The 23868-nt window shown below is 40.6% G+C and overlaps 8 protein-coding genes across 11 annotated transcripts; 5 read left to right on the top strand and 3 right to left on the bottom strand.

Moving 5' to 3' along the window:
- Window positions 1–240: 240 nt before the first annotated feature.
- Window positions 241–3535, top strand: Ais (DExD-box helicase 52). The gene is made up of 11 exons (XM_071793733.1): window positions 241–478; window positions 556–789; window positions 877–1062; window positions 1160–1415; window positions 1487–1559; window positions 1636–1839; window positions 1917–2007; window positions 2094–2216; window positions 2285–2435; window positions 2991–3066; window positions 3139–3535. The coding sequence occupies exons 1-11, from the start codon at window positions 392–394 to the stop codon at window positions 3329–3331; spliced, it is 1674 nt and encodes a 557-aa protein (XP_071649834.1). The 5' UTR covers window positions 241–391; the 3' UTR covers window positions 3332–3535.
- Hfw (leucine-rich repeat domain-containing protein hfw) lies at window positions 3386–6442 on the bottom strand. 3 transcript variants are annotated; one of them, XM_071793737.1, is made up of 9 exons: window positions 6254–6442; window positions 5863–6127; window positions 5522–5783; window positions 5111–5428; window positions 4851–5020; window positions 4596–4778; window positions 4345–4503; window positions 4156–4275; window positions 3386–4076 (listed from the first exon to the last, which is right to left on the bottom strand). In XM_071793737.1, the coding sequence occupies exons 3-9, from the start codon at window positions 5781–5783 to the stop codon at window positions 3804–3806; spliced, it is 1485 nt and encodes a 494-aa protein (XP_071649838.1). In that variant the 5' UTR covers window positions 5863–6127; window positions 6254–6442; the 3' UTR covers window positions 3386–3803. The 3 variants fall into 3 exon arrangements, with proteins under 3 accessions (XP_071649838.1, XP_071649839.1, XP_071649837.1); XM_071793738.1 differs by having other exon boundaries at window positions 6344–6433; XM_071793736.1 differs by lacking the exons at window positions 5863–6127; window positions 6254–6442 and having other exon boundaries at window positions 5522–5789.
- Window positions 6443–6879: 437 nt separating this feature from the next.
- Window positions 6880–9794, top strand: LOC139822148 (solute carrier family 66 member 2). Of its 2 annotated transcripts, none has more exons than XM_071793747.1 (4): window positions 6880–7484; window positions 8699–8835; window positions 8905–9139; window positions 9216–9794. In XM_071793747.1, the coding sequence occupies exons 1-4, from the start codon at window positions 7294–7296 to the stop codon at window positions 9406–9408; spliced, it is 756 nt and encodes a 251-aa protein (XP_071649848.1). In that variant the 5' UTR covers window positions 6880–7293; the 3' UTR covers window positions 9409–9794. The 2 variants fall into 2 exon arrangements, with proteins under 2 accessions (XP_071649848.1, XP_071649849.1); XM_071793748.1 differs by having other exon boundaries at window positions 6881–7484; window positions 8923–9139.
- A 129-nt stretch (window positions 9795–9923) lies between these two features.
- LOC139822142 (uncharacterized) lies at window positions 9924–12358 on the top strand. The gene is made up of 6 exons (XM_071793734.1): window positions 9924–10149; window positions 10223–10461; window positions 10664–10950; window positions 11075–11411; window positions 11560–11946; window positions 12004–12358. The coding sequence occupies exons 1-6, from the start codon at window positions 10104–10106 to the stop codon at window positions 12286–12288; spliced, it is 1581 nt and encodes a 526-aa protein (XP_071649835.1). The 5' UTR covers window positions 9924–10103; the 3' UTR covers window positions 12289–12358.
- Window positions 12359–12519: 161 nt separating this feature from the next.
- Window positions 12520–19099, bottom strand: LOC139822147 (N-acylneuraminate-9-phosphatase). Its single transcript, XM_071793746.1, has 3 exons — window positions 18895–19099; window positions 13791–14274; window positions 12520–13680 (listed from the first exon to the last, which is right to left on the bottom strand). The coding sequence occupies exons 1-3, from the start codon at window positions 19036–19038 to the stop codon at window positions 13493–13495; spliced, it is 816 nt and encodes a 271-aa protein (XP_071649847.1). The 5' UTR covers window positions 19039–19099; the 3' UTR covers window positions 12520–13492.
- Window positions 14996–18867, bottom strand: Neurochondrin (neurochondrin). Its single transcript, XM_071793730.1, has one exon. It carries the CDS (start codon window positions 17776–17778, stop codon window positions 15550–15552), a length of 2229 nt encoding a protein of 742 aa, XP_071649831.1. The 5' UTR covers window positions 17779–18867; the 3' UTR covers window positions 14996–15549.
- Window positions 19100–20415: 1316 nt separating the features above from the next.
- LOC139822136 (DNA repair protein RAD51 homolog A) lies at window positions 20416–22111 on the top strand. The gene is made up of 2 exons (XM_071793727.1): window positions 20416–20664; window positions 20786–22111. Exons 1-2 carry the CDS (start codon window positions 20431–20433, stop codon window positions 21719–21721), a joined length of 1170 nt encoding a protein of 389 aa, XP_071649828.1. The 5' UTR covers window positions 20416–20430; the 3' UTR covers window positions 21722–22111.
- Window positions 22112–22232: 121 nt separating this feature from the next.
- On the top strand, window positions 22233–23803 carry LOC139822137 (uncharacterized). Its single transcript, XM_071793729.1, has 3 exons — window positions 22233–22844; window positions 23049–23195; window positions 23320–23803. The coding sequence occupies exons 1-3, from the start codon at window positions 22647–22649 to the stop codon at window positions 23743–23745; spliced, it is 771 nt and encodes a 256-aa protein (XP_071649830.1). The 5' UTR covers window positions 22233–22646; the 3' UTR covers window positions 23746–23803.
- The last annotated feature ends 65 nt before the right edge of the window (window positions 23804–23868 follow it).

The following is a 23868-nucleotide window of genomic DNA, read 5'->3' as shown; positions in this document are numbered from 1 at the left end:
CATACAATTGAAAAGAGATGCATTTTTTACAAAAAAATAAATAATAATAAGTCAGATATGTCTTGCACGAGGTTTCAGTCTCGAGAAAAATAATCTCAAAAATTATAGAATTAATAACATGCTCATGCTCTTTGACACTCAAAATAGAATAAAAAGAATCTTCAAATATAAACTTTTCCGCCATGCTTCTTTTTTTTATTATCGACTCGTCTTTCTACCTTATCGATCGCTTTATCGTTATTAGCTTCTCACTAAGCTTGTGTAGATGCTATTTACTTTTTTCTAACCTCAAATCTCCATCGCACCGCTGTTCGTTTAAATACCTTGTAGGAGATTTGCACGTGGAGTCCATGCAGCTTGATTCTACAAATTACTTCTACATATTAACGCAATGGATGCTCACGATCTTTTCAAGAAACTCGCAGCCGGTGTCAAATTTGATACGAGACGCTTTCGACCAGATGCAGAAAGATTTCAGGTAACTAATTGCTCGTTCTCTTGGAGGATGGTTTCTAAGGTACTAGTTAATTATCACGTTACTATTTTTTTATATAGCTAGTGAGACCAAGTAAACATGACATAAACAGTACGGTGGAGAAAATAAAGGAGGAAGTATTAGAGCCTGATACAGTGGGCAATGCAAAAAGAAAATATAAAGATGAAGACGAAGATGTTGACGAAATAACGTTGCTGAGCGGGCTGTCAGTACCGAAAAACGAAAGTGTTCCAGCTAGGAAACGTAAAAAAATCGCAACTGCCGACAAGATGTTAAAGCTGGAACAAGAGAAGGTTGGAGATTTACGCAATGAAGCAAGTGCGAATAAAAAGAGAGAGTCCTCTTTTTATAATATACCTAAAATATCTTTTATTTTTTAGATAAATCATCTGAGGAACGTGAATCGTATTTCAGTCACAGGCAGTCATGTACCTAAGTTAATGTTAGAATTTAATGAATTAAAAACAAACTATCAAGTGCCAGAAAATTTGTTGAACAACATGAAAAACAGTGGATATATGTATCCGACGCCAATACAGATGCAAGCAATGCCGATCATGTTAGAAGTAAGTAAATTTGTACAGTTAGATTAATTAAAATAAGCTGTAATTAAAATATGTCCAGCAAATATTTTATTGTTTTTTTTTTCCTTACTGATGACAGGGCAGACAGATTCTGGCTTGTGCTCCGACGGGATCAGGGAAAACCGCGGCATTTCTGTTACCAATCATTCACAGCTTACGGGGACCACAAAAGAAAGGTTTTCGCGCCGTTATTCTAAGCCCTACGAGGGAATTGGCCAAACAGACGTATAGGGAATGCCTGAGACTGAGTGACGGCTGTGACTTTAGAATTCATATAATTAGTAAAGTGAATCAAGCTCTTACCAAATATGGGCCCACAAGCTCGCAAAAGTTTGGTGAGTGTAACAGCTATAGTACGAAGATTTTAATAGAAGTGATGTTTCTAAAACTCTCACTTGTGTTCCAGATATTTTAATCACTACACCAAAGCGATTGGTCTTCCTTCTAAATCAAGATCCTCCAGCCATTTCATTGAACAAGTAAGTTTTTCACAATCATACTTTATTGATTATAATCAGATTTAGGCGGAATAATATTTTTATTCTGTTTTTACAGCGTTGAATGGTTGATTGTAGACGAAGCAGATAAACTTTTCGAGGAAGGAATACGCGGCTTTAGGGAGCAATTAGATGAGATTACGAGAGCGTGCGTTAATGCAAATTTACGTCGCGGTATGTTCAGTGCGACAAACACACCAGCGGTGTCGAAGTGGTGTCGTCGTAACATGAAGGGTCTTATAACAGTAACAGTTGGTCAGAGGTATGTGTATATGTGTCCTGATCAATTTTACGAAAAATATGGAAACTATTAATAATTGTGTCTCCATTTTATTACAGAAATGCAGCTGCAGATTTGGTAGATCAAAAGATCCTCTTTGTTGGTAGCGAAAGAGGTAAATTGGTGGAATTTAGAAACATTATTCAAAAGGTAGGATAATTTTTAATTTAGTTGCAATATTTTATTACTCTTTTTAAATATTGTGGCTGTATACGTTTTTCTGATTATCGATCAAGGGTATATCACCACCGGTCTTGGTATTTGTGCAAAGCAAAGAGAGGGCTCAAGAACTTTTCAACGAGCTTATTTACGACGGGATTAACGTGGACGTCATTCACGCTGATAGAACAATGACACAGGTATGGGGAAAAAAGAGATTCTCTCGTGCAACCCGTCTAATTGTACATTAATCATTGTATTTCTTTAGCGAGACAACACCGTGCGTTGCTTTAGAGAGGGAAAGATCTGGGTTTTGATCTGTACAGAATTGATGGGCAGAGGTATAGACTTCAAAGGCGTAAATCTCGTTATAAATTATGATTTCCCTCCGTCTGCCATCTCATACATCCACAGAATAGGTTTGTATTGATCTTATCAGTAAACTCTTAAAATAGAACAAGGCACGTATTATGGAACTTTTCCGTAATGGATTCCGATCGAAATTATTCCGTTTTCCTTAAAAAACACAATAGAAATCTAGGAAGTAACTAAACAATTCCGATCGGAATCCATTCCGAAAAATTCTACAATACGTGCCCTGTTCTGTTTCTTTGATAACATGGAGCATTGCGCGCTTCTGGCCCTTTTTCACTTTTCCTTTCTGTTAATAGTATGCTCAGCTTTTCTTCTTTCGGTATTGTGTGTACTGTTGCTAACAATAAAGAGGGTTCATGTTCACGTCACCTCTCGTGTAGAATATAAAAGAGTCACGGCGGTCTCGTGCTGCGCGTGTACTTGGCCCGAGACACCGTGTCTCTTGATAAAGAATAGACATTACCATCTGTTAAATAAAATATTATCTCGCTATACCCATCACAGCATTTTTATCATATCAAGAGAAATATTCCGAGCAACAGGACTGCGCTGATCTGTTATAGCAGTCAGTTTTCTTACTTGAACATTTTCTGAAATAGGTCGTACCGGTCGTGCCGGACATAAGGGACAGGCAATAACGTTTTTCACTCAACAGGACACAGTGAATTTACGAAGGTATTGTCTCTGCGCCTGCATGTATATATGCATGTTGCAATAAATAATATAAAATGTATTTTTTGTTCTTAGTATTGCGGCGGTTATGCGAGCGTCCGGATGCGACGTACCGGATTACATGCTAGCTATGAAGAAACACAGTAAGAAGGAACGACGTAAGCTCGAGCGTACGGCACCTACGCGCGAAAAGATATTAACCGTGCCTACATATAAACGACATAAGCGAAAGTCAGGCGTCGGGAAGAAGCCGGAGTTGGAAGTGTAATAGTGTAAGTACGATACTCGTGTTTTCACAATGTGAAATAAGTGTAACAGGCTGTTTTTATAAAAAAGATTTTGTATTAGGAAGATATTTGCGTATAAAAGATTTTAAAATTAACGTAGAACTGATTTGTAAACAATTTATTTGTAATACTTACATATAAAATTATGTATAAATCTGTAACTATTTATAAAATTACATATGATACATTCTTTGACAATCATATATTCTAAACACTTGTCATGGACATATAATACGGAGATTATTTTAAAATCCTGTTCTTAAATGGAAGAGCTAGATAAAAATATTATCGTCCATTATATTCGTCGTTGGGATAGTTGATAGAATATACAGGCACATTACAAAGGCACGTTTAGTATATCCTAACATTATCATATTTTTATTGCGCACCGTTAGGAATTCTTGTTTCATTGCACATTGTTAGGAATTCTCATTACGCGCGTGTTCACGCGATCTACGTTTCGAACAGCCAATCGCAAGGCAATTTTGGCATTTTATTCGCCGGCCACGGAAGATATCCTGCCGTTTTGAACACCCAATAATCATAAGACACTTTGGCTATCAGACCTATCAGAAGTATCACCTCGGTAGCAATAATATAGTATATATAGTCAGTCCAGTCTCCCGGATACACGCACATCTTCGATGGCTCCAGATCTATAACTTTCTCCTTTACATTTTCGCACATTACTTCGTCAGAGTCCAGTATTCGCGTTTGTAACCATGCCTATAGTGAAAAGAAAGCGGAGAACGCTGCTTTATCAGTATTTCATACTTATCTATTTTTTATAAACGTCATACTGTACCTTTAGATGCTTAGCAGTATTACAATCGCAATGCAACTTGTTGCCTCCTAGTCTGACCAGGTTTCTCGAACTCATGAAATTCTTATTGTGTGCGCTTGGACTTAATATATATGTTGGCAGCTAAACATATTATTATATTTAGGATGTGTGAATACATCGTCAATGAATTAACTATATTTCTTTACTTACTGATTTAATTTTGTTGTATCGTAAACTAAGGATCGCATAATTATCCAGAAACTTAGAACCTTCCAACTTGTTTATCGAGCAGATATTATTATAATCCGCATAAAACTCTCGTAGACCTTCGTAACATGGGTTAGTACTAAGATCATCTAGAACTGTGATCTAAAAGAAAAATTCAGGGGAAGCACTGCATTATAAAAAAAGCATAGTTCATATGTAACAGATATAGAACCTTACTAACATCTCGCACGTACATTATTATAGGAAACATTAAGGGCTATAGTGTTTTGCGGCAATTTCTCGGGTAATTCCGTCAACTGCATTGCGCTACAATCTACATTTACAGCGTGTGTAGGCGGCTTGCCCTCGATAATGTCTAGTCTCTTGATATCACATTGGCATTGCCAGGTGTCACCTTTTGGACATTCCGTTTGCAACTAAAAGTCAAGATTAATTTTGATTATATTTTATATATAAAGTTTTGCAGGATATAAAAGGTTAAAACGTACCAAGCTGAGGTAAAGAACCTGCGAAAGAGGCACTTGTTCAGTCGTGTTGAACCAGTGCCACGTTGCCAAGGAGGAGCACACTGTCTCGTTCTCGCGATTAAATGTGATTTGCTTTTCGCCCGTTTTATTGATATACTGATACACATCGTGGCACGAAAGTATATTTGTTCCTGCAGAAAAAAAGGTGATACGTTAATAAGCGATATGTTCATTGATGTTTAAGATAACATAATCGAACGGCAGCTTGGTTTTTTTTTTACCTGAGATGTCTAACCAGAATTCTCGGCCGTTCATCGTATTCAAAGCTGGAAGGTAAGTGAGTTTATTATAAGACAGATCCAACGTGGTGAGCTGCACCAAACGTGTCAGCGAATTATTCTCTACCTCGCGCAGCTCATTATTCGAGAGATTCAGACACTGTATGGGCGTCATCATGCGAAACTGACCCCGCAGTCGATTAATCTTGCCATCTGTTATGGCCAGAGATTTCAGCATCCTCCAACGAACTTCACTTACGTTAAATACATCCAAAGTTGCGTTACGTATGTGCACGTAACTTATATTTGAATGTTGAAATCCTGAGATAGTAGCAAAAATATACTTGAGCGTAATAAATATACTCTGTCCAATAGATTATAAAAAAAAAAGTTCTTGCGTCACTACTCTCTCACCTATGCAAGAGAGACCATCCTCCAGAGTCTGTTGGTCTGTATTGCAGCAGAGCGCGGCATTGCCCTCCGGCACATTCGCCAGCGTGATCCTCTTGCAGGGACATCTGCTCGAGTCCGAGGGACAGTCTACCGGGTGTCTGTAAAAACACTGTTCCGGAAGAGAGTTCGAGACACCGCCTGCGTTCGACGTCTGCTGGTCCTCCTCCGTACGCGCACTGGCTACTCCGGCGTAGAGGCATATTATCAATGCCAACCACTGCATCTGCATCCGTCATAATCGTACATCGCATATAATTGACACAAATATTTATTTATATTCACTCGAGAGCGTAACTGTTTACCTTCAACGTCAATTGCTCCAGTGTTAATTTGTGTTCGAGCAATACCGTTTGGGAACAATATTGTCACAATTCTATCTGCGAAAGAGAGTAGCGTATTGTCGCCTCGCGGCCGCAATTAACGCGATGCAACGGCGCGTTTTCCCAGTTCCCGGGTTAATTTAATGAGCATCCTCGATTGCTGGCGGGCCTCGTTCCGTCGCGGCGGGTGGCGCAAATGAATTAATCCGTTTAACCGCGACCAACGCTCCGGATCCCTCGGGTCGACCTGTTGATGAATTGAGATTGGTCGGTCGTGCGACGTTCATTACATTCGCTCGACGCCGAGCCAATTAAGCGATAAAACGGGAAAACACGTATGTACATACGTATACATATGTCGTTATCAGCTTACCGAGCAATTCGCAACCACGAATTATTATCATTATACACCCATATGTATCCTGTTTATCTTCGACTACTGTAATTTAAGCCGCGATCGTACCTTTTGCGTATCTCGCTTTTCACATCGCGGTCTCGTCAATCATCAATCATCTCGGCCGATTGGTTTGTTTTTGTGTTTCTGTAAAAATAGACATTCTATATTTATATATAGCTCGAGGGTATTCAGCGATAAAATAATTTGCGTTTTTATCATCTCGAGAAAATCGTGATGGCTCCAAAGATAATTGAAAACTCTATTACCGTCATTACCGATTGTACGTTTTTGATTGTAATTTTTTACAACCTGCAATTTTTTATAACAATTTATCGATTTGTCGGAATTGATGGTTGCAAAAATACAGTTCAAAGAAATCAATTACACTAATCAATCGGTAATTTAATTCAGTTTATTATAATTTATATTGTTTACATTGTCTACACATAAAAAAAGTTCGTGTAAATATGACGTGAATAATACGTAAACAATCCATATACGTGTAATCTTGTAATTTACTACGCAATTTATGATAATTTTTTTTTATTCAAGACAATTTTTTTTTACGGATTTCGAGCTACTGTGGTGACCGCTATCGGCCGCTCGCGAAATGTCTCGCGTCTCGGTCGGGAAATGCACTGAAAATAGAAACAAATAAAAATACCTCTTTATCCCCGATCGAGCGTAAACGTCGCCGGACGGAATTTCAGGATGATGCAGTGACATTTATCTATCCCGACGTTATATCACGATAAAATTCAGCCCGCCAACGTCGGTCGGTCGGCGGGTCGAACATGCGATACGTGCTTATGTGGCGTATATCGGCGACGCGACACGGCGGCGGTGGCGATGAATGGCCGGTTTATAACCTAAAAAAGAAACGTAAATCGTAATTCGCACGTACGTACGGATGATCGCGTTAATTGTTCGCACGTACAATTATCGCCTGTTCCCGATGCAGTAGATCGACGACGGGGCGCGCGCGTGCGATATGCTAGAGGCGGTCGCCCACGACGATGGACGACACGTACGAGCTGAATCTGAAGAACCTGGCCGGCTGGATCGCGTCCGGCGCGATGATCTTCGGCGCGGTCGTGCCCTACGTGCCGCAGTACAAGGAGATCAAGAGGAAGGAGGACGCCGAGGGATTTTCCCTCTACGTTTGCCTCACCCTCCTGATCGCCAACACGCTCCGCATATTATTTTGGTTCGTATCTGCGACAGGCATGACTTGTCAAACGTCAAAAACGTGTCCTTACTTCCTTCCAATACATTTTGCATCACACATTTTGTTATATTAGTGTACATAATATTCTAACAATGCTTCTGATAACACTCTAGCATTCTGTTACTTACATCTTGCACGTCTTAATATATGCTGGTTGTTACGTGACAAGAATAAATTTATGTGTAATTTCTTAACTTCAGCTTAGTGCTGGTCTACAACCTTGCTTTAAAGGGTATTTAAGCTCTAAGCTGTAAGAAATTGATCAATCACAATCGAGTATTCTACTCACATTCCATTTTGATTGTTCAATTTCTTACGGCTTAGAGCCTAAATATCCTTTAAAGCAAGGTTGTAGACCAGCACTTACATGGACTTGGTTCACAATTTTTCCTTAACACACTCATCCGTGTAACCAATTGTCTATTCTTTCTTACTCTAATACCTTCTTTATCTCGCAACATGTTTTATTTTTACACTATCTAGTTCATCACTATATTCTTTCTAATATTTCCTTCTTATTTCTATCTAAGTAACTGTATCGACTAATCGTTAATCTTATAACATTCCTTTATTAATGACTAATACATTTTTCTCTCCATAATTTCTTCTACATGTTTTATTTATACTATTCGTTTATCATTCCATATTCTTTCTAATTTCTCTCTTATTTCTACCTGTCTCTATAAACCATAATCGTTAATCTTATAACATTTCTTTACATAATGACTAATACAATCCCTTCCTTGCCTGCAAAACGCATATACTGTTTCATCCTTCTCTAATCAATATTTGTTTCCCTCTTTCATGTTATCACACTTCATCCTTATCATCCTCTTACATTATCTCCCTTACTCAACTTATCTAGATTTTTAAATATCTCAGCCCATCTATATAATTTCATATATAATTCTTTAAATTTTTTATTATACCTAGCTTCAATTATCTCCATTTGTCTTTGTACCTCCCAGTCTTTACTGATTAGCTCTTTCCTTAAATTCATTCCTTCATGTCTTCCAAAGCTTCTATACCCTAGCCATTTCTATTATAATACTGTACTTTTTCCTTCCTCTACTGTACGCATCGTTTCATTTGTTCTTTTCCTTCTACATTCAACATTTCCGTGACAAGAATAAATTGAAAAATAAATTGAATGGGTCTCTGAGTACTGACATTGCGCTTCGTTCTTGTTGCAGGTTTGGCAAACACTACGAGCTTCCGCTTTTATTACAAAGCATACTGATGATTCTAGCAATGTTCGTTATGATTAAGCTTTGTATTAATGTACAAAACAGAACGCAGATAATCAAATCCAAAGAGCGCGTACTTACAGGTGAATATAATCTTATTATTGCGGATGTTATACAAAATTTCGATACACACCTGCATTTATAGATGGCAGAATTTTTCTACTTCGCAGATTTGGACGCTAGATTCTTTTGGAAGTGGACGGACTTCAAGTCCTATTTGGGCTTCATGATTCTGTTCGCCGGTGTGGGTGGTGTAATAACATATTTATTTCTGGATGTACCGGTATTTATTGAAATTGTTGGATTCTTAGCGGTATTGATAGAAGCTATGCTGGGTGTTCCTCAATTTCTCCGCAATTCGGCGAACAAGTCGACCGTAGGAATGAGGTGAGATTTAGATACGGAAGAAAAGAAAATTACGCGAGCGATGCAGGAGAATTAAAATAATCTACTTTGATTTTAGCATAGCCATGGTGGCGATGTGGACCGTGGGAGATATCTTCAAAACGTGCTACTTTGTTTTGAGAGACACTCCCGTGCAGTTTCAGGTGTGCGGTGCTGTTCAAGTCACGATTGACATTGCCATTTTAGCACAAGTATATCTCTACAAGACTAGTAATACTGTACACACGAGAGCTCCAACGAGATCGGACTGAAGATTATCTACGGCGCCGGCGTGTTCAACTGCTGTCTGTTGAAAATAGAAACTTTCCGAACAGTTACAATACTTTGCCTAAGTCTGAATATACAGATTTTTAACGTTTTAATGGTGATCTAACGAGATACGAAAAGAAACTATATTTTTATATGGATCGTCGCAGAGTAACACGTTTACATGTATTTAAGTGTTCTAATATTTACCAAAGTGCAGTTAATATTTTGATAACAATTTTAGCATTTATCAATATTTAATATATAAAGACATATATTGTTTTATAAAATTTGTATCATTCATTGCATTAGTCACTGCACATTTGAACATTTCATGCCAAATGTAATCATTTGTTCTTCATTTTACGTTTAAATACAATGTTATATCTTATTGAATTCTATTACTTGTATGTACATATGTACAGCTATGTGTGTGTAGTCCCATGTTCTTAACGAGAGTAGACAAATGGCGGGAGTTTAGCACGTGCCCGTTGCTTAGTGACAGACCGTCAATAAAACTTGGTGAATAAGTAGCAGACATGGCATAGCTTCCGTCTAAAGGGAGGATGGCAAATTTTTTATGTCACCAAATCACTCTACATTGCCCAAAATTCTTTAAAAGAACTTTCGCTTTCGCCCAATAATTATTTTTTGCTACGGATAGTTATCGAGAATCGGACATTCGAATTTTCCGTCAGAAATGACAAGATGCATGAGAAGAAGGGGGGTTAATCTGAAAAGCAGCGGTGAGTGTTTGATACGTCAACAAGAATATTCTGATTCGCAATTGTAATATTAAAAACTTTATAAAAATCGTAGCTTATAATCAAACGGGACAGAACTATTTTGAGCAATTGGCGGCGTATAATTCGATGAGCTCGCATTTACGACGGATTTTATTGGCAAGAAACGTAGTTGATACAAGAAATAAAAATTACTTAAGAAGAAATCAGCGGTGCAAAGAGCAAAGAGCTGACGATAGCGGAGTCTGTTTATATCTGGAAGCGACGGATGATGTGATCGACAAATTGGCCTATGATACTCAACATCATCCCATGGTAAAGCTCGGTATAGCTAGTATATTTGAGATTATAAATTGGAATAAATTTAACACACACAAGGATAAATAATGATTTCTACAATTGCTTGGCTAATTCATGATTTTAGAGATTAAGAATTTGAATCTTTCTTTTTGAAACTCTAATAAACTATAGTTTTTAAGTTTATGTTAAATTAAGTCTATTTTAAATTTTTATGCAGGATGTATTAAGAACAGATTTAAATGCGAGGCATTTGGACTGTTGCAATTATAATTTAGATCATCAACTGAGGCTTTGTAGTAGTCAAACGTCTTACGAAGGAACCGATCAGATGGATCGACGGCAACGATCGACATCGAAGAATCAAAGAATGATGTCACCAACTTCAGCATGTTCGCCGAAACGTAAAAAAATTTCAATATCAAATTTCATTTGCAAAAAAGAGCCAAGATCTACGCGAGATATCCCTTATGTAGTCGGTCCGTCAACATGTTTTTCACGACAGAGGTGAGCTTCCATTAAACATTAAAATTTCGAGCTATTAATTACTTTACGTCTCTACTCCTCCAAAAATTACTAGTGTAAATTAAAAAGGCGGATTTTCTATAATTTCTTCTCTTTATTTCTACAGAAAATGTAGATATGAAAAAGAGTTCTTAGTCCCTTGCGGAGCTACTAGATTAGAGTCAACGTTATTTAAATCAAGATCTCAATCTCCAAGACAGAAAACGATCGATTATCGCTCGGTGTGTTCGAGCGCCTCGCAATGTTATGATTTCGATTACAATGAGAAATCAACCGAAGAGCTCATCTCCAAGCTCACGTCTCAAAAAGAGGAGGAGAAGAAATATGTTAAATTCGTTTACGACATCACCAAAGAAATAATGCAGAGAGGTCTTTATACCGATAAAGAACTGCGGGATGTGTTTAAGAAGCACGTCAGTCAACATAGAGGAATATTGAACATGGTATAAATAATAAGATTATCATAAACGTAAAGAAAGCAATGTTTTAACATTTTACAATTTCTCAAATATTATTCTTAGTATCTCTCGACATTTTTCGCAATACATTTTGTTTCTTACGAGAAAGATTTTTGCTTTCCTTTTATTTCAGAATAAAATGCTATACGAGGTCTATCAGTTAAAGATCTCCTTGAATATAGCGGACGATTCGGACACGGATGAAGAACTGGAAGATCTGATCCACGCACAAAAATTATTAAGCGTATCTGAGATCAGGCCGCCTACACCGCCGAAGATTCTGGACGAGAATAAAGTGATGGAGAAACTGGAGTCTTATCAGAAAATGATGAAGGCTGACAAATCTCCGAGAATCAACGGGAAATCAGTGTTGCTGATCGATGCAAACCCCGAGTTACTTGTTACCGAAAGAGACGTGCTGATGTCGTTGGTGGAAGCAGGTGTAGATCCCAAACAAGTTCAACATATTTGTAAAAATCTGCGAGACAGGAGTAGAGACGTCGACTTCACCGAAGCCCCGGTAAGATAATTCAACATTCTTCGCTGTGCCGAAAATAACAATCTTTACTTTATTTAGGCACAAATAGACACGGAAACTTTATACTCTCCGGACTTGAAAGTGGACAATTTAGAACTAGAAGAAAACGACAAAGAGATTTCTGCCGAAATTGAAACTGCCGGAAGCGCTCGTGATAATTCTGTCGCGGATAATTCAGTCGCGAATAATTCAGTTGAATCTTCTGAGAAACAGGAAACGATTTCTACAACATCGAATCTCGTATCCACGCAAGACGAAACAGGAGAAACGAAAGAGAAAACAGAATCTGAAATCACATCCGAATATGACAAAGCAGAATCATAAACTAAGTTAATGAATATACTTCTTGTTTTTCGTTAAGAAACGTTTGCTTTCAATACATTGCTCGTCGTAATATTGTCTTTATACATATTTGTGTCACCCATGTGTGTTAGCAACGAAATAAACATTGAACATATTACAATATTTTTTAGTTCACGCAGAAAAATGATTCATTTATTACCTAATGATATGTCAATGTTAATTATTGTAGTAGAGAAGCGAAATAAGCGTTGATTTTATCTCATATATATCTTTTCTTTATTCATATACATCTGTTGTCTTATATCGAGTTTTACAATATGTCTGTTTGTGGTTCAGTAGAACATCCAACAAGCTGAATTCTCAACAGAGATAAAATATACACATGAAAAAATAGATACCATGTACATTTGTAGCCGCACATGTACAACGTCCCGTGCATATCTATGTACAAATACACAAATGTTACGTGTTTGTACAACAGGAGATTTATGTAATATATTATACAGATATCTTAAAAATACATATATTACAACGCGATTTTTTTAAAAAAGTTATACGGACGATAAAGTAGTTGGATACGGTTGCTATGTCTCATTTTGTTCATTTATCTACAGCTACTGGCTCTGTTTGTGCATTTTGTTTTGTACATGATCTCCGTCTCTCTTACTCGGTACACTACAGTTATTTTAACTTCGAGAAGGTAACTTCGAAAGGGTAACTGACAAATATCTCACTTGGCATCTATTTGCGATATTAATTCGGTAAGTCGTTAAATAAACTACGAATATAACGTGCGGTGGTTCTTTCGTCATTTAAAACAAGTTTTATAAAATGTTATATAACATTATCAAAATAATTGTATTTGTTTTAAGCTGTTTTTTTCGTATTTAATTATTATACGAAATATAGGATGTTATATCGATATAATCAATACAGATAGACTCTAATAGACTGTAGCATCTCCATGAAAATGTCGCAAAAACTCAAAAACCGTAGACTGAAAGTTATACAACAACAAAATTATGTTTCTAATGTAAATCAATATATTAAAACGATCTACGTCTACACTCGAGTGCTATCGTACGTAAAATGTATATGATAGAAAAAAACAACGCTAACACAACAAAAACCTAATAGATCTTGCTTAGTAAGACATCAAATGCTTATATAAGCATCGAGTCGCTTTTCATTACAAAAAAAAATTAATATAACATGCATCTCCTCATTAGCTACCATCGGACCCATTTGAAGAGCAGTCTTCGAGTTCCGGCGCGTTTGGACCTCTCTCCAATATGCGGAGAAGTTCCGTTACGTGTCTTATTATAAAATCCGGCTTGGGATCGTCTTGCGAGAGACGAGGTTTATCCGTAGTAGGTATCCACACCGTCCCGTACAGTCCAGCCTCGATTCCACCTACATACGATAATTTTACAATTTATTTCATGTAATCTAATATCTTTTGAAGCAAATATTTCCAGGCGCAGATTTTTGAAAATTATAAAAATTGTTAGAAGAAACTCTACCTAAAATATCGGTCTCCAACTTGTCACCGACCATGATGCACTCCTCGGGTCGCACGTTAAGAAAATGGCAAGCCTTTTGGAATATCTCCGCGTCTGGTTTCTCGCACGGCAGATCACCGGATACCAGGATAACGTCGAAGTACTGCTCCAGCGACAGTTTGTATATCTTCTCCCACTGAGCGTTTGATGGGCCGTTGGTGATTAAACCCAGCAGATACTTCTTTTTGAATTGACGCAGCATGGAAACCGTGCTCGGCGCCAGCGTCATGTAGTGATATCTTAAATACAGCCATCTTTCGTAAATTTTTTTTGCTAGCTGCGAGTACTTATGGCCTAGCGCTTTGCTCCAGAGGATAGTACGCCAAGCGTCCAATGTGAGGGTCGCGTTGTCCGGACACTTTCTAAATTGCTTCAGATACGTAGCCGTTATCTTGGCGGACGCATCTTCCGGAATGCCGTACTCTCGTGTCAATTCCTCAGTCAACTGTAGGTAAACGCATACAAATGAGAGTCGTTAGTTCTTTTTCATTACAATCAAGTTTGGTGATAAAGAATGACGAGTGAAGAACTGAAAATGAAGGAAAAGATGAGGATGAAAGCAATTTCCACACTCAATAAAAAATGCGCACAATTCGTAGATGACCATCTTGTTCATATATCGCAGAGTATAAAACGTTTCTTCTCGTTAAAGAAAAAGAGATTAGAATTGTTAGCAAAGCGATTTCTTGACAGACAAGATAAAGTAGGTGAAGAGACAAATATTGAATGTGGAGCTCATTAATCAACGAAGGTCTCAGGATACAGCGGTCAGTTAAGGAATTTTTTTAGGACACTTAATTCATTATTAATGATTACCTAGAAAATGCATTGATTCATTGAAATACTCGAGCCGATTAGTGGACACTCGAAGTGGCACCCACGGACGTTGCTGTAATAACAACAAAATGAGTTGTGCCAACAACAACAACATGTTATTTCCAAAGCCTATAAGTTGTAGCTGAAAGATTTCTGGATGCTAAAGCATGGCCTTGTCTTTGGAAAAGTATGTACCTGGTGTACACAATTCGCAGTTAATTATACGAAATTGATCGTCTCTTCTATCCAGTAATCTTTCTTTAATATCTTTGTTAAAAAATAAACTTCATTAAAAACGTTAGGCACATAAAGTGATAGTGTGGATGATGGTGACGAAATCAAGCGAACGCTTACAAAATTCCTCCATTTAATAGGAAAGTATTTCTGTCATTACAAAATTCCTCGTTAAAGCATCTTAAGATTATTAACATCGATACAACGATCTCCGCTTCCGCGATGTAGCGAAGTAAAAAAAAAAAGCACACTCGATAATATCTCACAAACAAACGTAATGTACATATTAAAGTCTTGCGTGAGAAAAGTAATACATCTCTGTATACGTGATTTACGAAAAGTTTCTTCGAACGATACGCTTCTTAGCTTTCTTGCTTGCCAGGAAACTATTTCCAGACGTGATGCCGTCTAAATATACACTGGACTACGCGCACATATGCATTTCGAACATCGTTGGAAGGAGACGCGTAAAATGATAAATTCAAGTCGCAAAATACTAAGGAAACTACTTTACGAAATTTTTACTTTTTATACAATAGTTCGATTAATTGGTACGTCTCGGGTAATTAATTCTTCGCTATCTCTACAACTGCAGCATAAATTTCTTTACATCGCTCGTGCAATACAAAAAATCCAAAAGCTAATGCAAAAATGTTCTCAATGCTCAGTTCTAGTCCCCGAAGAGACGCTTTCCAAGCTCCATCATACGGTGATTTCGACAGACGGTTAACGCGCCGCATTTTTTCAACACCGACGCGACGCTATCGTCCGCCTTCACCAAGTGGCACAGCAGATCCTCGAAGGCGGACTTGACGTTCGGCTCCAGACCGCCGATTTTCACTCGTTTCAGCGTCTCGATGATCTCCTCCGCCCAGCCGGATTCTATTGTGAATTGCGACAGCCAGGGTATCACTTGCAGCACACCGGCCATCGTCTGCATCCCCAGAAACCAGAGCTCCATCAGCTCCATCCAGTGTTCCTTGTAAGACATGGCAACCACCAGCTCGGTGGGATCGTTGCCCTCGTCGATGATGTACGCGTCCCACAGAAATCTTATGGTGGCCTGAATGTAACGGCATATCGAGAAGTCGTTCTTCTTGATGCGTTTTGCCTGTTGCTTCATCAGCAATAGGCCCAGGACCGCTAGATGACCGTGCAGTACCAGGTTCTCCGGGATCTGCTTCAGCTCCGGCAGATTGTTGTAGATGAACTTTAGCAGCGAGATGAACGTCGGCGACTCCTCCACCAGTTTCGCCTCCAGCACGGTGATATTCATCAGGACGTTACAGATGGACACCATCGCGGTTCTGGAATCCTTCATCTCCTCCAGAATATGCAAATCCAGCTCTTCCGTGCGGTTGCCGTCTTGCAAGAGCTTCAGACGTTCCGATCTCGGCACTGGCGGCTTCTTGTAGTGCACGATAGTCCAGTGATAAGACAGACACTCGAACAGGACCTCGTCCTGCTTATGCTGAAGAAGAATCTTCCTCGCGCCCTCTTCTACAGCCAAGTAGCACAGAGCGGGCAAGAGTAATCGTAATATGTCGAGCTCGCTCATCGGATCGCGAACGATCGGTTCTCCGGACGATGTTCCTTCGTCCGCTTTAGTTCTGCATTTCTCGGCCAGTTTTCTGTTACGATGCGCGTAAAAGGTATCGTTAGCCACCGTCAATACGTACGGCAACACGGCGTAAAGCTGAGGACGCATCGCGCTCGTTTCCTGCGCCATCCAAGCTGTGAGCACCCTGACAACAGCACACACGAACATCTTCTCCTTCACATTCGTCAACGTTTTCATCTTCGATACGGAGCTGAGCAGGCCGATAACGGCCGCGAAAGCGCCCTTCATCGCCGTGTACAGAGACTGTTTCTCCTTCTGCTCCAAATCCAGCTGATCCGTGACGATGTAGCTGATCGAGATCTCGAGAATAATGAAACAAGCCGTGATCAGATCGGCATTCTCGACCACGGCCTTAAGCTGCTTGTCCTCCAACTGCATCCTGACCTCGATCGACGCCAGCTGAATGAGCAGAAGGAAGAAGATCTTTGGCTTTTCCTTATCGGACATGGCCCAATCCGCGCCCAACAGATCTATCATCACGGACGCGAGTTTCAAAGCTGGATCCCGTTGCTTCTTGCCTATTTTCGACCCCAGAATATCGTTCAGGCCCTTGTGAATGCTCAACGGCCAGGATTCTTCCTTCGCGCTCCCGGATATCACTTCCTTTCTGCAGGATTGCAGTAGAGCCTGCAGAATGGTGCATAGCTCGAATTTTCTCTCTGTATGATCAGTCTCGAAGTCCAAGGCTATCTTGTTGATTATAGCGTGAAAAGGAGCGGTGTCCGTCGAACTCCAAGCTTCCGGTCCAAAGGTACCGACCAACGTGACCAGAATGTTCAAAGCCTCGTCCGTCTGAAAGGTCTTTTCCGCATAAATGTCGCACATCTTTGGAATCGCTTTCTGCTCGAGCAACGCTCTCTGTCCAGGCGGATGTTGCGCGATACACTGCAGACAAGTAAAAGCCTCGCTGACGATGATCAGCATGTCGTCTGGCGCGTCCTCGTCCATCTGAGACACTATCTCCAAGAGCGCCGGGATATGTACCACCATGTCGGGATGAGAGGCCAATTCGGGTTCGCTGCAGAACGCGGAAAGAACCGACAACGCCACCGACTTGTATACCTGCGGCGGGCAGTCCACAGGGACGTTAGAGCTGGACAGCAGCTTCTTGAGGAACTTGGCTCCGATGGCTTCGAAGAGCATCTTCTTCGCGGCAGAGGTGCAATCCCTGGCGTTCACCAGCTTGGTGACCATGAACAGCGCGGCGAACTTTTCCGAGTCCGTGTCCACCGCCTTTAGGATGGCCACGCACTTGGTGACGCCCTCCGGGATACTCATGGTGCTCGACTGTTCCGAAAGAAGTAAAGAAGAAGAGAAAAAAGAAGAAGAAGAAGAGGACGTGGAGTCGAAAACCGGTGATGTACGTTTGACGCTACTGCTCCAGTCTCGATGTCGTCGACGTGCCAGAGGAAAGTAATTTCCGGAACTGTGCGACTCTAGGAGGCGTCGCGCTGTCCGTCGCGTAGCATAGTCGAGAGCCAACTGGCAGAGCTCCCGAAACGGTCGAACGGTCCTCTCGCTGCCTAGCCTTGCCCTTTGACACGCTCACCGGTGGCCGAAAATAGCCGTCGGCCGATGCACACGCACGCGGAACACGTGCGCGTGTTCCGCCGCTCGCAGCTGCTCCGCCGTCGAAAGTATCTCTTTTGAAGAGTCGTATCGAGAATTTCGCGTCCCGAAGCGCGTGAATAACCTTAAAGCTAGCTCCGTTAATAACGTCGGAACAATGCGTTAAAAAATATCATCGATCGGAATGTACCCCGTCATCTCCACGCGCAGCAACAACAAAATTGTCACGCGATGAGTCTCTCGTCGGGAAAATTTGTTGGTTAGAACGCGATATTTTTTCCTCGATCTCGAATAATCTCGACTCGGAAGACTCGGCTCGCAAGTCGCAGCTGACTTCCGAACTTCGGACTTCGCTCCGCGTTCCAGAATCCAGCGCTCGAACATCCGTCCACGTTTAGCTGCACTCTCCTGCACTTTTTCGCGCCCAGACGGCGAGACGGGCATAGCGGGGAAAGGGGCGGCGAAGAAAGCGCGACTAAAAACGCGAGTAAAATTCTCGTGGCGCGCACAAATTCTCTCGCGAGACGCGACGCCGAAAATAGCCACCACGCCGCAAAAGAAAGCGCTCTATATCGGGGAGTCGGCTCGTATTACACGCAGGGAGGGGGGAAGGGAGAGCGACTTCTATTTTTGCGAGGCGAGTGGGCAAACGTCGCGGGAGAGTGAGACCGTGCGATTATCGCGAGAAACGATACGCAGGCATGTTCGACCGATCTCTCTCGGCCACGGTTCGGAAAGAGGGTGTATCGCAAATCGGATCCACGGGTAGGCGGGGAAAGGGGAGATAGGTCGGTTCTTAAGGTTAAGACGCGGTTCCTCTCGTACCTTGCGGCAAGCCTGACTGTCCGCTCTCCTGGTCTCTACGAGAGTGTTGTCCAGGTCGAAGAAGACGGCGCTCGGGCTCCGGGATGCGCTAGACGAGAGGGATCGTGAATCGCGCCGTTCGCGGAATGCAGCCTCCATCGCCATTCCCTGCTGACGGCGACGCCGATCGAGTGCACAAAGAGCGCGCACGATCACGCTGCCTCATCAATTTGCATATCGGCACCATGAACTGAAAAACGACTTGATCGGCTCGCACTAGTGTGATTTCAAATTTAGAGCGGGGGGTGGGCAGAAGTGGCTTGAAGCATGTCATAAAAAGCGAGCTTAAGGTAGCCATGTTGGACGTATTTGTCATGTAAAATAAAAACAAAACGTAAAAGACGCATTATTTGTCATTTTATTTTTATTATTATTTTATTGTTCTTTTTTTTCCGAATCATAACCTGATTCCTGTCAAATTTAACGTTTAATATCTCGCGTCGCGGGGCAGAGCGACACTTTTCTGCCAGATTCTTTCGTTTCGTGCAAAAACGCGTCGATTGAGCACGATATTTGAGGTGAGGCCCCTAAACTGTATAATTACCAAAAATAAATTGATTAAATTATTAATCAATCAGAATAAAGAAAACTAATCGCAAGTTTAGTGAACTTTATTCTGATTGGTCAAATTTTAATCCAATCTCAACAATCAAAACATAGCCAATAAAAACAAAACAAAACATCCAATTTTATTACATTAAGGCCCGGTCTACAATGGGTGTTGTAAGTCGTAAGTCGTAAGAATTGACCAATCACAGTTCATTATTCTCCTTGCGGTCGAAAAATAATGCACCGTGATTGGCCAATTCTTACGACTTACGACTTACAACATCCATTGTAGACCAGGCCTAAGGGCCCGGACACACACTTTTTCGTAACAGTAACAGTAGGATTTCGACCAATCGTGTTACTCGATTCGGGAACGTACGGCCGTACGTTTTCGAATCGAGCAACGCGATTGGTCGAAATCCTACTGTTACTGTTACGAAAAAGTGTGTGTGGCCAGTTTAAGGCCTTCACACATAAAATCCCGTAAGAACGTAAAACGTAAGCGTAAGAAAATCGACCAATCCCAATCGAGTATTGTGCTGTCCGTAACCCCAGTAGGGGAAAATACTCGATTGGGATTGATCGATTTTCTTACGCTTACATTTTACGCTCTTACGACATTTTATGTGTGAAGGCCTTAAATACCCTTTAAAGCAAGGTCGTAAACCAGCACTTATTTGTGACGGGATCAAAATGGCCGCGTTCAGCAGACACAACTGTTGAGTTCGTCTTATCAACACAATACGTTGATTGGTTGGTTCTAAAAGTAAGAGCCAATCATGTTCGAATGCTACTGAGCGGTTTAGTCTGCTGAACGCGCCCAATGGGATGTTTCGATTGGTTAACTCGGTCGACGCGTGACGCGCTCAGTGGAAACTCAGCCTATGTCTATGAGTGTGATACGGGCCTAATGATTCAATGCGACTCCGAGTTCCGAGTTCAACGCGCATGCCGCAACGGCAGTACCCGCAGTACGTGTCGTGTAGTGTCGTGACGTTTTGGCGCAAAAGCACATTCAAGTTTAAAGTAAACGTCGTTAACCTCAAGCAGGCCGAGCAGGCGTGTTTTCCGGCGCCCGATATCGTCATTGTTAAAATGGAAGCGACCGCATCGACGGTGAGCGTCAACGCGGAGGAGGATCTAGACGAGTATACTCCAGCGAAGCTGGTCAAGGCACTGGAGGTAAGTCACGTTGTGCGAATATGCCATTAGGATGATAAACAGAGTCCCCATGTCCGTGCACGTTCAAACACGTTCCGTCATGTTCGCTGCATTTCTTATCGTTACCTGTTGTCGCACGCAGAAAAATGGCATCACAGCGGGAGACATCAAGAAGCTGCAGGAAGCCGGTTACTACACCGTCGAGTCAGTGGCCTACGCGACCAAGAAGGATCTCGTAGCGATCAAGGGCATCAGTGAGGTCAAGGCGGAGAAATTGCAGCAGGAGGCGTCCAAGATGATCATGATGGGCTTCAAGAGCGCCACGGAGATACATCAGACGCGGTCGAATATCGTCTACATCACCACTGGTTCCAAAGAGTTGGACAAGCTGTTGGGCGGAGGTATAGAAACTGGCTCTATCACGGAGATCTTTGGAGAGTTTAGGTCAGGGAAGTCTCAGTTGTGTCACACCCTCGCCGTGAACTGTCAGTTACCCATCAGCATGGGTGGTGCGGAGGGAAAATGCCTCTACATAGATACAGAGAATACTTTTAGGCCGGAAAGATTGATTGCGGTGGCCGAGAAGTACAAGATCAACGGACAGTCCATTCTCGACAACGTCGCCTGTGCGAGGGCGTTCAACACCGATCACCAGACCAAGTTGTTGGTTCTAGCTGGTGCCATGATGACGGAGGCGAGATACGCCTTGCTGATAGTCGACAGCGCGACCGGTTTATATAGAACCGACTACACCGGCAGGGGTGAATTAGCGGCTAGGCAGAATCATCTGGCGAGATTCCTCAGAATGCTGCTGCGACTGGCGGACGAACACGGGATCGCCGTTGTTATCACGAATCAAGTGGTCGCGCAAGTCGATGGCGCCGCTAGTATGTTCGGTGGCGACCAGAAAAAACCGATCGGCGGTCACATCTTGGCACATGCGAGTACAACGAGATTGTACTTGCGTAAAGGCAGGGGAGAAACTAGGATATGTAAGATATACGATTCGCCGTGTTTACCAGAGAGTGAAGCGACATTCGCCATAAACCCGGACGGTGTAGGCGACGTACAGGAATAAGTTTAAATAGAGTCAGTGTAAGAGGAACACGATGGATTATTACACAGAGTTTTATTTAGTTTTTAATGAAATCGACAAATGTGTTTGGCGCATTGGATATCAACCTATGTATCTGTTAAGGCAAAGATAATTAAAGGGGCAAATGTCTCGCGCGTTGAACGTTAATTTATATAGCTGTTAAAGTGAAAGGATAATTAACGAGGGATCAAGAAAAGAACAATAATTAATTCTACGCAATCGAAGTTAATTGTTAAGTTAATTGAAAATAAGATTATATGTGCATAACGTGTCTTTCTTAACGTTTCTATATCTTTCTTAGAAGATTTTATATGATATTGTATTTCAAGGCTTTAATAAATATAAGATGTAATACATTTTTTTTAAACGTGACGGTATCTCTCTTATTATAATTTATACGAAAGGATTTATATTACAATTTTTACGAAAGGATTAAAGATGTTTTACTAATCACACTTATAGAAAATAAGTATATCTTAAATTATTTCTAAGATATTTTGACGATTTGAATTTTATTTTAATTCTGATAATTTTAATTTTTAGACGCTTTAATTTTGATCACTATTAAAATCCGAGGCGAAAAATATTAGGCCTGTTGTTTTTAGCTGAACTTCTTGTATAGTTCATCTTTCCTCTAAGTCGAATTCTGATTAATGCGCTTGCGCGTGTTTTCGTCCGCGTAAATCCTTGAAAGTGACTCTGTCGAGTGTCGACGACTCTTCGATGTCGCAAATGAGAGTGTGACGAGTTTTCTCTGCGTATTCGTAAAGGATTCGTGTTTTGACACGCGAGCGAGAGAGTTATCTGGCTCTTCTCAAATCTCCGTTCCAAGTAACTTCAAGGAAATCGACGAGGGTCCGAGGAGGAAACCGCGAGACTCTGGAGAGTGCTCTCGCTTGCGTCTGTTATGTCGCTGCCCGTGTGGACCGAAAAAGACACGTTCGAACTTATTAGACTTTACAAGGAGAACGCGCCGTTATGGGACATGAAGCTGGAGGATTACAAAAACAAAGAATTAAAGGCGAGATTAATAAGCGACATCGCGACACGTATGAATATTGCGCCAGAGGAGATTAACAAGAAACTGCAAATGCTCAGGAGTCAGGTAAACGAGATATTTTGTAAATGCGGTTGATTGTTCATTTACTACATCGACCGTCGATGGTTTATCCGGTTTATCGCAATGATATTTTAGAATTGTTTAATTTTAAACTGTTTATTGTTTGAACTTGTGGAATAAGAGCATCTTTGTTGTAATAGTTTTATTTAAATAATTTTCTATCTTTAATTATCCTGCTATTTGTTCTAGGTATCTCGAGAAATAAACAAACTAAAACTAAAGAAAAAAAATGCAGACAGTGAAGATAAAATATATGTCAGCGCCTGGCGTTATTTTTCAGCACTGAATTTTTTAATTCCTACTGTAACAAGCAGATCTAAACGTTCGGAAGTTATGGTAAGTTGAAATATCATTTATAAAGAGCCCATTTCTCTAATGCAGCAATTTCAGTCTTAAGAGATAAGTATTATAACATTTTTGTTATATATTATTAATATATATCATTATTATTGTTTTGTAGATTCAAGGGACTTTAGAAAAGAAGGGACGCAGCAAGGTGAAAGCAGAATCAAACAAAATAGAAAACAAAGAGACATTGAAAAGAAAACAGGAAAATGGGAAAGGACAAAAACGTTCTTTCAAATCATTAGACGTCGTTAACAAGGAAAAATCGAAGCGTCTATGCGTCTCACCTATAACACGGAACAAAGATGAGCGTTTCGGCGAGTGGGTAGCACTAGAATTACAAAGCCTACACTCGGAAGTAAACAAAAGAGTATTAAAGAGCGAGATTAGGAAAGCGATATGTCATATTGCTGATTTAGATAATGCGGATATTGTCGTTCCTAGCACATCGCTCAATTCGTCACAGTCTTCCACATACACACCAATGTGCGAAATAACTAATATAAAATCCGAAAACGTATATAATAATACTTGCCAATAAGAGTCGTTAATTTAATTTATAATCGTTTTTAATACAAAAATCTTTTCCTGAGCATTTTAATATTTATTATATATTTTACATGAATGATTACGTTCAAAAATGAATTTAATGGTTGTAACTATA

Source organism: Temnothorax longispinosus, chromosome 11 (genome assembly GCF_030848805.1).
Source record: "Temnothorax longispinosus isolate EJ_2023e chromosome 11, Tlon_JGU_v1, whole genome shotgun sequence".
NCBI lineage: Eukaryota > Metazoa > Arthropoda > Insecta > Hymenoptera > Formicidae > Temnothorax > Temnothorax longispinosus.
Note: the sequence above shows the minus strand (reverse complement) of the source record. Positions and strands in the feature narration are given on the sequence as shown.

Bases quoted from the DNA above. Each gene is read 5' to 3' on its own strand.
- Ais (XM_071793733.1), top strand. From the start codon at position 392: ATGGATGCTCACGATCTTTTCAAGAAACTCGCAGCCGGTGTCAAATTT. The intron at 1,063-1,159 runs GTAAGTAAATTT...TACTGATGACAG, and splicing joins CAATGCCGATCATGTTAGAA to GGCAGACAGATTCTGGCTTG. The intron at 3,067-3,138 runs GTATTGTCTCTG...TTTTGTTCTTAG, and splicing joins GACACAGTGAATTTACGAAG to TATTGCGGCGGTTATGCGAG.
- Hfw (XM_071793736.1), bottom strand. From the start codon at position 5,789: ATGCAGATGCAGTGGTTGGCATTGATAATATGCCTCTACGCCGGAGTA. The intron at 5,429-5,521 runs GTGAGAGAGTAG...CTACTATCTCAG, and splicing joins GGATGGTCTCTCTTGCATAG to GATTTCAACATTCAAATATA. The intron at 4,779-4,850 runs GTACGTTTTAAC...CTTGACTTTTAG, and splicing joins AGGTTCTTTACCTCAGCTTG to TTGCAAACGGAATGTCCAAA.
- LOC139822148 (XM_071793747.1), top strand. From the start codon at position 7,294: ATGGACGACACGTACGAGCTGAATCTGAAGAACCTGGCCGGCTGGATC. The intron at 7,485-8,698 runs GTTCGTATCTGC...TTCTTGTTGCAG, and splicing joins ACGCTCCGCATATTATTTTG to GTTTGGCAAACACTACGAGC. The intron at 8,836-8,904 runs GTGAATATAATC...TATAGATGGCAG, and splicing joins CAAAGAGCGCGTACTTACAG to AATTTTTCTACTTCGCAGAT.
- LOC139822142 (XM_071793734.1), top strand. From the start codon at position 10,104: ATGACAAGATGCATGAGAAGAAGGGGGGTTAATCTGAAAAGCAGCG. The intron at 10,462-10,663 runs GTAAAGCTCGGT...ATTTTTATGCAG, and splicing joins ATACTCAACATCATCCCATG to GATGTATTAAGAACAGATTT. The intron at 10,951-11,074 runs GTGAGCTTCCAT...TTATTTCTACAG, and splicing joins ACATGTTTTTCACGACAGAG to AAAATGTAGATATGAAAAAG.
- Neurochondrin (XM_071793730.1), bottom strand. From the start codon at position 17,778: ATGAGTATCCCGGAGGGCGTCACCAAGTGCGTGGCCATCCTAAAGGCG.
- LOC139822147 (XM_071793746.1), bottom strand. From the start codon at position 19,038: ATGGCGATGGAGGCTGCATTCCGCGAACGGCGCGATTCACGATCCCTC. The intron at 14,275-18,894 runs GTACGAGAGGAA...GTTTACCTACAG, and splicing joins ACAGTCAGGCTTGCCGCAAG to TTGACTGAGGAATTGACACG. The intron at 13,681-13,790 runs GTAGAGTTTCTT...TATCGTATGTAG, and splicing joins GTTGGAGACCGATATTTTAG to GTGGAATCGAGGCTGGACTG.
- LOC139822136 (XM_071793727.1), top strand. From the start codon at position 20,431: ATGCCGCAACGGCAGTACCCGCAGTACGTGTCGTGTAGTGTCGTGACG. The intron at 20,665-20,785 runs GTAAGTCACGTT...TGTCGCACGCAG, and splicing joins AGCTGGTCAAGGCACTGGAG to AAAAATGGCATCACAGCGGG.
- LOC139822137 (XM_071793729.1), top strand. From the start codon at position 22,647: ATGTCGCTGCCCGTGTGGACCGAAAAAGACACGTTCGAACTTATTAGA. The intron at 22,845-23,048 runs GTAAACGAGATA...TATTTGTTCTAG, and splicing joins TGCAAATGCTCAGGAGTCAG to GTATCTCGAGAAATAAACAA. The intron at 23,196-23,319 runs GTAAGTTGAAAT...ATTGTTTTGTAG, and splicing joins CTAAACGTTCGGAAGTTATG to ATTCAAGGGACTTTAGAAAA.